Source organism: Mastigoproctus giganteus, chromosome 13 (genome assembly GCF_048544385.1).
Source record: "Mastigoproctus giganteus isolate SK-2022 chromosome 13, ASM4854438v1, whole genome shotgun sequence".
NCBI lineage: Eukaryota > Metazoa > Arthropoda > Arachnida > Uropygi > Thelyphonidae > Mastigoproctus > Mastigoproctus giganteus.
Window position 1 is genome coordinate 41,545,190 of NC_143587.1, and position 13,975 is coordinate 41,559,164.

Genomic DNA, 13,975 nt, shown 5'->3' on the forward strand with positions numbered 1-13,975 from the left:
TATGATGATAGCCTTGTCAATCAATTTAGCCCTGGAGAGAATGTGCAAGGTCATGGGGTAGAATTTTTCTCAGCATAGTCTGTGCTTGTTAACATCAGAGACTGCTTCTACAGAGATAGAATACACTCAAAAGAAAGGGTGCAAGAATATTTGCTGATGTTATTGAGGCAGTGTTATATGGGTTGAAAACAGATAGCTTGGGGGGGGGAGAGATACAGACTAACAGATTAACAATAGTCAAAAGAGAAAGTCAGACAAAAGTTATTCTTGCACTACTTCTATTAGAATGAGTAGCAGCCTTGAAAGCAAGGTGCTGGAAATTTCAAGAACTGCTGGGAAACATCATGAAACAAGTAAATACATGGGCTGTGTTAGATGAACTAAGAGTAAGAACAGGAGCATGTATACTTACAGGTATATCAATGCTAGGAGTACAGTAAATAAATTCGATGAATTTGAAGTGCTGGTCAAGATATCAAAGGCAGATATTATTGGGATATCAGAGAAGTGGTGTGACAGACACAAGGAATGCAAAATCTGAATTAGGGAAGCAAAATGCGTACAGAAAGGACAGACAAGATAGGAAGGTGGGGAGGAATTAGGCTGTTAGTTAGGAAACACAAAATTTAAAGCAGTGCATCCAACTGACATGGGTGGCCAGTGCAATGTTGAGTCAGTTTGGTGTGACATAAGCACCTGGAAAGCAAAAATGAGAGTAGGAGTGTGTTTTAGGAATAATAACTCTGATGAGTACAATGAACTGTACAGACAAAAATAGAATGGACCAGTAAATCAGAATGTCTTACAGTGGGAGATTTTAACTTTCCAGATACAGACTGGAATTTGTGGATTGGTCACACGTTAACAAGACTTTTGTAGATTTATCGGATGACTGTTTTTCTACGGGAGCATGTTTGAGAGGCAACCAGAGAGAGTAATACTCTTTGATCTGATTACACTCAACAAATTTTTGGTCATATCTTGTTACAGGCATGGAAGTAAGTTTACTTTATAGATTTTGGTGTGCTAAACATGGAAATAGTGCTCAAATTGGCAGATTGGCTCTTGTTTTAAAAAAAAAAAATAGCTTTTTATATTTATACAAGGTTTTATTATTTATATGGCAGTAAGATATAGTAAGATATGGGACATTTTCACCTTTCGCTTGTATTCAGTTTCAGGAGCATCTCTTTTCACCATTCAACAATAATCGACTAACATGAAGGCAGCATTCCATTTGCTTTTGTATCTTTGTTCCATCGCTGCAATGTCTTGATGGAAGTGCTCATCGTGTTTGTTGCTGAGGGCACAGTTTGTAAGAAAGAAATCCAGGTGCGAGTGCAAGAAATGAATCTTCAATGACATATTGCCCCCAGTTTTTCGTAAGAAGTAACGAGATCTTCCACAAGCAGCCTGTAATTGTCAGCTTTAACATTTCCTAGGAAACCAGTTGAAATATTTCAAAAGGCTTTCCACGCTGATTTTGCTATCACTAAGGACACATTCGAGCTGTTCGTCTTTTAAAAGTTGCTTTATTTTTGGACCAATGAACACGACAGCCTTAATCTTCTCTGCACTAAGTCTTGGGAATTTCTCTTGAAAGTATGTGAATGCAGGACCATTCACTTCCAAAGCCTTCATGAAATTTTTCAGGAGCCTCAGTTTGATGTGGAATGGTGGAAGAAAAACTTTAACAGAATAGAGGTTCAAATGCAACATTCTTCACTCCAGGTGTTAATGATTTTCGTTGAGGCCAACGTCTCTTCTCTTAGTGCATATCCTTGCCACGACTATCCCACTCACAGAGAAAGCAACGATACTTAGTGTAACCCTTTTTTTCAGTCCTAATAAAATGACGATTACCTTTAAATCACCAAATATCTACCACTCATACATCTGATAGTGTACACTACCAGATGTATGAGTAACATATGCAAACATATGTTTGCATATGTTTCTTTTTTGTGGAAGGCATGCGCAAGAGGTATTGAAGGCAACATATTTCCACTGTGTAAAAACACAGCCTTAAGGCTAACCTTAGAAGCACCTATAAATAGTCGCCATTCTTCAGGAAAGTGCCTCATGTTCATTGCTGCCATTCAGACCATCAAGATCCTTACAGTGAGTTCACCCTTCTGTTTGATAGAATTTATCGTAGTCTTTATTTTGAGTATGAAATGTTGTCACTTTCACAGAATGATCTAGAAGGTTCTACTGTTGTAGCTTCAAGGCCAAAAGCTTTTTCTTATTCTTCGGCAGTTCAAGATCCCTGATGAGGTCATTAAGCACACTTTCCTTTTGTGGTTCAGAAGAAAGAGGTTTAGACAAAATGGTGGATTCTTGATATAGATAGCTGCTGTACTTCGTGAATATCAAGTTCATGTTCATCAGAGTGCACAGAAAAATAGTCAGGTGGTTCAGGTATAGGCAGTACTTCACCATGAGGCACAGGACAAATTGGAGATGGCATATTTGGATATGTCACTGTCTACTTTTTCTTCATTGTCATCCCTTTTCTAATAGGAGGCACCATACAGAAGTAACAGTCTGTGACGTGATTTGTTGGTTCCCGCCATATCATGGGAACTGTGAAAGGCATAAAACACCCATGTTGATTCACCTGCACATTGAGTTTTAGCCGACCGGGCTAGCCAGGTAGGTAAAGTGCCTGCCTGGCAACCCAAAGGTCGCGGGTTCGATTCCCGCCTCGGGCTTGGATCAAAGTACTGCAAAAACCTTGGGAGGTGCATTATGGCCACAGAAGCCTATGCGCCAACAACTACCAAAAAAAAAAAAAAAAAAAAAATTGAGTTTTAATGAAGGGGTAGTGCAGCATACATATGGAGACCAGTTCTTATCCTGGTCGCCTACTTTACACACAAAATACAAGAAGTAGGCCTTCTTTATGGCTTGAGTTAAGGGATGCTTTCTTGAAGCTAACATGACTTCTCCACATACATAACAGAAGTCATCTGACTATTCACACAATTACGGGGCATATTAATCTTACATGACACAAAACTGTGCAAAATGTAGGAATCTCACAGACAACAACCATTAATCGAGAACAAATCGCCCAGTACCTAGCCATATTCAAGGATTACTACTACAGAGTTGAAGACTCATTTGAGGTGACAATAACTTATCACATGATGCAGAGCAAGACAACAGTTGCCGATCATGGGATAAAAATGTGGTGGTACTGAAACTGCAGTATTGTCATGCATTTTGCCATAGTTGATAATGTAGAGTAACTCACTAAAATGAGACCCAACCGTAATTCAAAAACAGGAGCCAATCGACAAATTTTAATGTGATCTTCGTGTTCAGAAGCATAAAATTAAGATTGGGTATTTTCGTTTTCATATCATTTTACGTGTTGACCAGTGTTATCAGCAGTGATTATTCATGCATTAAGGATATGCAGATAAAGTAACCACCAGGTGGCAGTGATCATAGAATACTGATGTAGGATTTACATAAAGATGTAACTATTTCAAGGATAAAGGGAAGGACTTTTGCTTCCATAAAGGTGACTACAGTGGTCACAGACATTTTTTAAATTCTATACATTGGAACCAACTGATGATGTTACCAACAGCAAATTCTAATTGGGAAGCATTCAAGGAATTAATCTTGGAGGCCACTAGGCTTTTCATACCAACTAAAAAATACAGTTCAGGGTTCAGGTCTAAATGGATGCCAGATGAACTAATGAGACTCAGGAAGGAGAAGAAATATGCATATAAATTGTCAGGTGACACAGAAGACTATGGGAGAGATATAAGCTAGTCTGTAATCAAGGAACAAAGGAGATTAGCCAAGCGAAGGCAGATTAAAATAAATCTTTGGAAAAGGATGCAACAAAAAACAGCACGAGACTTCTTTACTTATGTAAACTCTAGAAGGAAGGGGATGGATCAGATTGGTCCACTTGATATCAATGGCTTGACTGTCAATGATCCTGCTCAGGTAGCTGACAAATTGAATGAGTATTTTGCACCTACATTCACACACAAGGAATTCTGTAGGGAAGCGGAGGCCAGAAGTTTATCAAAATCTAACACGGTGCTAAACGATTTTGTAATAACTGACAGAAAAAGTGGAGGAAAAACTGTTGAAGTTAAACATAAAAAAGGCAACTGGGGTGGATGGGATCTATCCAGTTACATTCAGGGAAGCAACAAAGGAAATAAGCAAACCCTTAGCCATAATTATGAGCATCCTTGAATTCAGGGGAGTGTGCAAATATATCCTCAATTCACAAAGGTGGATCAAAGGGTGAGATGAGTAATTACAGACCTGATAATTTAATTTCTGTTCCAAGTAAAATAATGGAGTTAGACAAGCAATTGCAGGATCATCTAGACAATACTGGAGTTATAGTTCGGACAGAGCATGGGTTTGTTAAGAGGAAGTCTTGTCTGACCAATTTGATTGGATACTACGATACAGTCACAAAGGAACTGGATGAAAAAAATAATTTTGATATCACATACTTGGATTTCAGAAAATCTTTTGAGACTCTTGCACATGGAAGACTACTCTAAAAATTGGTGCTGTGTGGCATTAAGAGTAAGTTGCAGTTATGAATAAAGAGATGGTTGATTGGAAGAAGACAGAGTGGTAATCAATGGTCATGGTATGACCATTGATTATTACTTCTTCGTTATTAGTGGAGTTCCCCAGGGTTCAGTGTTGGGCCCATTGTAGTTTTCTATATTTATCAATGATACCGATGAAAGTATATCAAGAATAATATCCAAGTTTGCAGAAGATATGAAGGTTGGGAGGATTGTTAATAACAGTAATGACAGTATGCTACTGTAACAGGATCTATAAATGTTAAGCTGATGGGCTAAGAGGTGGCAACTGAAGTTTAATATTGACAAATGCAAAATATTGCATATGGGTAGCAGCAACCCCAGAGTAATGTACCAACTATGTGGTACTACACTCAGGGTAGTAGAGAATGAAAAATACTTGGTGGGGGGGGGGGGAATTGTGCAGTCAGGTATGAAGTTTTCTGAGCATTTCAGACAGGCTGCCAGAGTAGCTCATGGGGTCTTGTTAATAATATACAGAAATTTTGCTAGCAGGGATAAGGAGGTGATTATGCACTTGTATAATCACTGGGTCAGGCTCCACCTTGAATACTGCATACAGGCCTGGTGGTCTAATTTTATGAAGGATGCAGTGCTTCTGGAATGAAAGAGAAGTGCAAAGAGATTAGTGAGGGGTGCAAAGGGTTGCTTTTACCAAGAAAGGCTGAAGTTCTGCAAATTGCAGTGTCTGGAGACTAGGCACCTGTGTGGTGACCTGATTCAGGTGTAAAAGGCCTTGAATGGTGTGAGCAAGTTTAATGCTGATAGGATTCTTCCTCTCACTCAGGTTCTGCACCAGAGGGGGCATAATTCAAATTGAGGAAAGACAGTTGTAGAATAGTTGTGCAGAAACTTGCCTTTAGCCACCAAGTGGTTGATTGCTGCAACAAACTTCCATCAGTCATTGTGGAATTTGATAGCTTAAATAAATTCAAAGAACTAGACAAACCTTTGGAGCAAATGTATGGGTGAAATGGGAAGTTGGGGTTTTTTTTTTTTTTTTTTTTTGGGTGATGCTATATAAGTTTTCTTTCTTGTATCATATGCCTCTACTAATGCAAACTCTTTCTTTATTCATCCATATTTCATTAATTTAAATAATATTTGGAACTGACATCGTTTGGAACAAATACACAGTTGACCTCAAAGAAAAACATGCAAACTTGGGTGGTGATGTGTTACACCAGCTGCAAGTATATTGGACCAGTACCCACAACACACTGCAATGTGCTGTAGGCATCAAACCGTATGTTTTGAAGAGGGAAGATGGAGAAGCATCTGTTAATCCTGCAAATCAGCTAAATAGAGATTGATTAATATTTAGCATTTAGCATTAGTATACGATTTTTCTACCATATTAAAACTAAAAAAAATTTAAATAAAACGAATAAATACAACAGAACTCTCAACTGCATGATCTTTGGGCGAGATCACTGCATGATTTCTTAATGAAACTTTACTGACAGCTATATCATCTTGTTTATTATTGCATAGCACAATTCTGTTATGTACTATTTTTACTGTGATATATATACATACTGCACTGTATATATAAAATAATATCTATTAAATAAAGAATGCACAAATGATATCATAATGAAGACAAAAAATTTTGTTTTCGGTATGCATCCTTTCATTATAACATTACAAGAAATTACTCCCAATTTAAGAACTTAAAATTTGCAAACTACTTCTCAGGAACACAATGTTTGCATATCAGAATATTATTGATCACATAAGATCCTGTGATTTAAAAAGGACACTGTTGTATAGAGTTATGCAATCACAATGAACACATACCTTTATAAAACAGCAGTTTCCACACCTTTTTCTTTTTTTTTTTTTGCACATGTACCACCCACTGAAGTGTAGAAAGTTTTTCTACGTTATTGTGCTTACTGTCCACAAACAAGATTGGAGATCAAAAGCTAAAGCCATTGCGGATCATTAAAAGTTGAAGCCCTTAGTGCTTTAAGCACATCAATATGAAATCTCTACCTGTGATTTAAAAAAAATAGCTCCAACACTTAGACAAAAAGTGATATTTTTGTTTCATGGTTTGAAAGTGAGTTTGTACCATCAGTGAGATGCCACTTTCTCTCCAAAAAAACCTGAAGAAAAGGCTCTGTTACTGTTGGATCACTGTCAAGCTCATCCTTCAGCTGATGCCCTGAAATCGAAAAAATGGCAAGATCACAGTTGTGTTTCTGCCAAGGAACACAACTGCACTAATTCAGCCCATAGATCAGGGCATTATTCGAGCCTTCAAAGCCTACTATCATGGTGAGCTACTCACTGGTGTTGTGAACTCAGAAATTCAAGTTCTAGAATTTCTGAAAACATTAACACTGAAAGATGCTGCATACAATATTGGATTAGCATGAGAGAAATAAGCCCAACAGTAATTGAAAACTGCTGGAAAAAATTAAATCACTAATAATAACCTTGAATTAGCAGCATTTTCAGAACAAGAAGCAATGGCTGCTTGTAACATACTTGGTGGCAGTCTTGGAGTAAATGACCTGGCTGCTTGGGTTGAGGTGGATGCAGAAGTGCATTACCTGAGTGAGGAAGAAATTTCAGCCTCTGTCAACAGTGCAAAGATAATCGACAAACAGAAGGCCAGTGACACAGGATGTGACTCAGAAGATAATGTGAATGCCATTTGTAATAAAAAAGCACAAGAAATTAACAGTGTTTGAATACATTAATGATGTGATCTCGTGGTTAGAACATCAGAGTAAGTGATAGTGAACATCATTTATTGCATCTGACAACTATTAAAAATTATGCACTGAAGCAATTCTGTCATCAGTTCCTGCAAACTAAATTACATGGCCATTTCAGAATGGATGCATAAAATGTAAGTCCATAATAGCATTATGTATTAATAAAATGTAAAGAGAATGTATAACTTTTAATATTTTATGTCTTTGAATCTATATACTCATAAAACACAGCCTCCATAGCTGAGTGGTCAGGAGCAGGAGTGCAGTAGCACACACTCTTTGAGTGACTGCTAAATACGGTTGATGTGCCAACCCGTACTGGACCAGCATGGCAGATTATGGTCCATTTCACTCAGCATGAATTGTTGAGGAAGCTTCCGTCCTGCAGTGGGTTGATAATGGCTGCAGTTTACCCCCCCCCCCTTTTTAACTCATGAAACATTAGTAACTAAAGTATTTATTTACTCAGCAGAGTGTATTTATGTTAAAAAAAACTGGGTGAAAAAAATGGTAAAAATTTTTCAGCTATAATGTGCTTTGTTAAAACATAAGTATTAAAGTTGCTGCCTGGTATTATATCAAGGTTGCACTGTACTTAATTTATAAGTGGGAGATCTCGCTTCAGTCTCAGTGTAATCACTTCACAAATACAATAAATCAACACTAAATATATTAATAAATTTGAATAATTTTAGTCACATATATACGACAGAAAACTGAAAACTTACGACAGTCTTCTGGCTCATCAGAGCCATCGTCACACTCTGGAGAATAATTACATTTCCACTTTTCTGGAATGCATTTTTTACCATCTGCACACATAAAGTGACCTTCTTGACAGGCATCTAAAAAAATTAATAATAAAATTTATCAAATATGCAATACATACAGCATGAATAAATTAATCTGTTTATTTTCCTTAGAATTAAATTTGAAAGAACATAATCCCCAACACACATATTGCTATATTTAACAGCTTCTTTAGTTATCAGAACACAGAATAACAAATTATTTCTTCCTAAATTTGAAAATATCAATATTAATGTTAGAAATATAATACCTCTTTACATTACTCATAACATCCAGTTTGCTTTTAAAATTTTTAATGCTTTTAATGTCCTTGGGTTAGTTTAAAGTCTCGTTTGTTTGAGAGGACAAGGGTACAGCAACCAAGGCACCTGACAGAGGCACAAAAATCAGAGGGGATGCACAAGCCAATATATTTATGGCACAATTTCATGTGATTAGTTGGGGAGTTGCAATACTTATTTTCTACTGATAATTCAGCAGTAATTCATACTATTGATCAGAAATAGTAATTCATTACTATTAATCAGAGAATGACTAAGAAGCAGTGAATACTAAATACTATAATCTGCAATCATATTCATTTTAATTCTCCACCTGTGTCTTGTAAGGATTAAGAAGAGAGCCCCCTAATCTTATGGATAAGGAGGCTTTCCTGATTGCTGGGATAAACATTGACCTGGTGTTTTGAAACTGGGTAATTTGAATAAATTTAAGGAATTGGAAAAATTATTAGAAGGAATGGACAAATTATTATTTTTTTTTTATGGCTGATGGTGCATAAGCTTGCTTCTTTACATTATTTAGCCTTTTCTAATAATAAAACATGGATGAATTAAGGTTATTAAAGGACAGGATTGATATCTTGTTTCACATAGCTACTTACCAAAATATCTGTAAAAGCAAATGTAAAAAAAGTAAAAGTAAAGAAGGGCAATGAGATTGGTGAAGGGAACAAAAAGGTGTTCTTACCAAGAAAGGCTTCAGTTCTGAAAATTGAGGAGACTAGGCACCTGCTAGGTGATCTTATTAAGGTTTTAAGGCTTTGAATGGACTGAGCAAGCTCAATGCTGATGGGATTCTTCCTCTTAGACTATGCACATGAGGGAGCATAAATTCAAACTGAGGAGGGACAATTGAAGAATAGATGTGCCAAAGTTTGCCTTTAGTCAGCAAGTGGTTGATTGCTGAGCATTAGTGCCCATGTTGCCTGTATTCACACAGCACAAAGTGAAACAAAATTATGTATAATATAAATACTTTTGTACTGCTGTATATTAGGTGTCATGATTATTTCATAGAAAAAATTGTTGCATTTTATGGCTAAGGTGCATTCACTTAACATTTCTGTTTTGGGTAAACCAGTAAACCTGTCCATGTGATAAATTCGAACTGCATGAGTTAACATTACTGACAGAATAGGGAGGAAAAGTATGTCAAAAAAGCACCAGAAATGCCCAAGGTGTTGGAAATGCCAACAAAGCAGCACATGTGCTAGTACTATATGGAAGCAATTTTGCCATTTTGAACTCTGTTAAGTAAACTCTTTTATGACTTAGAATTTATTGGATTTCAATATCTTTGTTTCAAATTAATAGCACTTCACCACAGTGCAATTATTATTTGTGTTTATCTGATCAAAAAGGTGAAATTGTCTCCTACTTGCCTATGAATTCACTCAAAAATTATACTTGAAGTAGGAGAGAATCTTGCCACCACTCTGTTCATTGTACTGGTATAAGCATAACATAAAAACTCCTTGATATTCTTTTGTCCAATTCAATAGGCATATACTATAACTGCTTTTATAAAATCCATAAATTGTAACTATCATAACAAATTTTTATAACATAACATCATTTTTCAGCATAATATGTAGAAATTAAATATTGGGGCTTAGAGGGGAACAGGCATTCTGTGTGGTATCAGACACTCAGTCTAAAAACTGATGGATTCAATATCTTTCTATTTTAGAAGATTTAGGAAAAGTCCGGTTGGCCTGCCTCCCTAAACTCCACTCATGCACACCTCATTGGTAAGCCTTGTTACATCACTTTGGTGGCAATGAAAGTGTACAGTGGTTCTCTTCAAGATGCATGGTCAGTGTGAAGAGGAAAAGACCAAACCCTCCAGCACTTTATTAAATATGACAACACAATGATTTCCGAATTCCATGGCATTATAAAATGTTTGATATAAAAAATTATTATTATACAGCTACAGATTGGTTGGTTGAAAAATGACTGATTCGAATGTTAGATTGAATCTATCATAATCCTGACATAATTTAAAACTTATTTTTAAAAATAATAAGACAGTACAGGCTGAGCGGTGAACAAATGTGTGATGAGAGAGACCGAACATAATCGAGAAAGGTTAAGGAAGGTTGTGGTTGTAGGTAGCAAAGACTTTTGTAAACTTGTAATGTTGTATTTTCACATAATCATGAAATATATCAAGATATGAGGATAGGTAGATGAAAAAATCTTTTAATCAATTTTTAAAAGAAAGAATTTATGTTTTAAATATAAACAGTCAGCAACAACAGCAAATTAAATGACAGTTACCATCTGACTTGCATGATTATCAATAGTCACTCAAATCTAGAAATGGAATTCTCACTCACACACACACACACTTTAATGCATTAATAAAAGGTCCCATACTACTGTTAGTGTCACGCTGCAGTAGCATGCAGAATGATTCTCCTGGCAATGTCGAGCTATGATAAGTGTGGGTGCTCTAGATTTTACTGTGTTTATAGTCAAAATAATAAAAATTTACTTTTTTTTATGAAATATGTATAATTATTTGTAAGCAAGTATTTTCAAGGGTTTAACTTTTTTATTTCCAAACATTTCATGAACTGATGAAATTACATTATGCAACTCATCAAAAATCTCTTGAAACCCAACTTTTGGTCACAACCTAGAGGTTGGGAACTCTGGGTTTGAACAATTCTGTCAATTCTGATGTTTAAAATATTTTCCAGCAGTGATTGCATTTTCTAAATTTAAGAGAAATTCTACTTCCTGCATTTTTAATTCAAATGCATATGCAAGATTATGTTTGGCCAATGTGCAAAACAGTTCAAATGTATAACACTTTAGAAACTAATTTGAATTAGTTTTTAATTCATATCTCCAAAGACTGAATTACTATCAGCTTAACATTATCATCTGTTTTCTTTTTTTTTTAATGAAAATATTCCAATCTGTTGTAATTAATACCCTTTCTATCAAATACCAAGTTCAATCAATGTAATGTGAAGTGAAACACAAATATCCAATTTTTCTAAAATCATTTGTCCACAAATCTAGAGTTACTGCTGGTCCATAATAAAAATATGGCATATGCCTGATTTAACACGTTACTTAGATAACATGTTAAATAATAATATTATTTATGTTACAATATTGTTACTTAAATAATAATAACTAATAATGTTACTTAGAAAAAAATTAATATAAAAAAGTTACTTTATGAGCTAATATATTAATTGTTGACATTACTGTATTAAATTATTTACATTCAAATACCATAACCACATCTGACCTGCAAACTGAAAAATTAACTGAAGATCCAACCTGATGTCAAGGGTTTAGTGTCAAACAATGTTAACTACAAAATAATTTTATAATAAACATTTTTGTAATTAATCAAAAAAAAGTCATTTGACATTTTAAACTCTTGGTTTACCGGAAATGTGCTTATAGCCCAAGCTAACTTGTAAAATACTAGACAGAATATGGCTGTGTAACATGATATGCATTGCTATTTGTATAAAATAAAACTAATGTTATCTCAAAACAAAAATGCAATTTTGTAGTTAATGTTGTTTGATACTAAACCCTTGATGTAGAATGTTAATTCAGACTACTCCTTTCCCCTATTAGTCTGAACAAGGGAGGATTTACTACATTACATATACATGTGTAAATGCATATACATTTATGTATATGCATATATGTATATACACTGATGAGCCAAAACATTATGACCATCTACCTAATATGATGTTGGTCCTCCAAGTGCAGCCAAAACAGCTCATACCCAGTGAGGCATGGACACTACAAGATTTCTAAATGTGTCTTGTGGTATCTGGTACAAACACGTAACCCGTAGACCGGAGTTGCTATTCCAACATAAACCACAGATGCTCAATGGAATTGATGTCTGGGGAATTTGGAGGCCATGGAAATATCTAGACGCCTTCCGCATGTTCTGCGAACCAGTCACGAATAATCCGGGCAGTGTGGCATGACACATTATCCTGCTGAAAGACGGCACCGCCAGAGGGGAAGACTGTTGCCACAAAAGGGTGTACCTGGTCAGCAATGGTGTTTAGGTAGGTGGTAGACGTTAGAGTGCCCGGCACATGGATGACTGGACCCAGGGTATCCCAGCAGAACATCGCTCAAAGCATGACACTGCCGTCACTGGCTTGTTTTCATCCAACGGTGCATCCAGACGCCATCACTTCCCCAGGTAAATGATGCACACGTACCCAGCCGTCCACATGTTGCAACAGGAAACATGATTAATCAGACCAGATGACCTTCTCCCAATCACTCAAGGTCCAGTTTCGTTGCTTGCATGCCCATTGTAGGCGCTGTTGCCGGTGAACGGTGGTTAGCATGGCACTCGGAGTGGCTTGCGACTATGCAGCCCCATTTTCTGCAGGGTTCAATCTGTGTGTTGTGACACATTACTCCCATCACCAGCATTCCAATTACCGGTGAGTTGTGCCACAGTCACCCTTCTGTTGCCACGTACCATTCTGGAGAGCCTTCGCTCACCTGGAGCATCAATGAGCCATGGTTATCCAACACCTTGCTGGTGCTTCGTGGGCCCCCCCTCCTTGGACTACTTTCAGTAGGTACTAACCACGGCTGACCGTAAGCACCCCATCAGCCGTGACATTTCGGATATGCTCTGACCCAATTGTCTGGCCATTACAATTTGGCCTTTGTCAAACTCACTTAAGTCTGCTGCCTTTGCCATCTGAAGAACAAGAGTAACACTGATTAACGGAGCTCAGTATCACGTGTTTTTTATACCATGTCCCGACCTGTGCACATGCCGTAGTTCACCTACAGTTGCTTCGATTTGCATAACGACTCGCTGGTCATAATGTTTTGGCTCATCGGTGTACATTACAGTCCAAAAACAGACAAATGGTTACAGTTTTAGCACTGAATTCATAGGTTGCCAACCCTAGGGATCAGTATAACATGACACTGCACCAAAGGTAGCACCCAAAACTATCCCAAACAGCACTGCAAGACAATTCTATTCATCCCAACAGGGCATCGCTACCAGTCATCAAAAACACAGTTATCCAATTTAATTTCAAAGTGAAAACTCCTAAATGCCTTTACAAATCCTCACACCCATCCTAAGTGTACTCATTTTTGTAAAATAACATCAGATAAACTCCTTACACAACAGAACATTAATTTCAAAAATTCACTAATACCACCAAGTCTACAGACCACAGAAAACTTGGAAGAGCATCTCTGAAAGGTACCGATCCCTGGTTTTACCTTCATCAGCACTGAACTTAAATTGAGAAAAACCCAGATTAGCAGAATAAGGGGTTCCCCCCTTTCTTAATTTCAACAACTTAGACTGGAAAAAATTTAATAAGAACCTTTTATCAACACAAATTTTTTGCTCGATGATAAAAAAGTAATTAAGGTGATAATGCCACCATGGTTTGGAAAAATTATCCAAGGTGAATTGAATTGCAATAAATTTAAATCACGTGGACATTTGCAGAACCATTAAATTGAGCAACTGTACAATTAAAAATTTAAAGATGTATCACAAAAA

At 36.6% G+C, this 13,975-nt stretch overlaps 1 protein-coding gene across 1 annotated transcript in view; it reads right to left on the minus strand.

The window, feature by feature from the left end:
- The window catches only part of LOC150075985 (prolow-density lipoprotein receptor-related protein 1-like), a 1,358,636-nt gene that overhangs the window by 1,311,727 nt on the left and 32,934 nt on the right, over window positions 1-13,975 (minus strand). Inside the window, 1 exon segment of the mRNA XM_090387555.1 lies at window positions 8,062-8,178. Coding sequence (XP_090243681.1) covers window positions 8,062-8,178 — 117 coding nt within the window.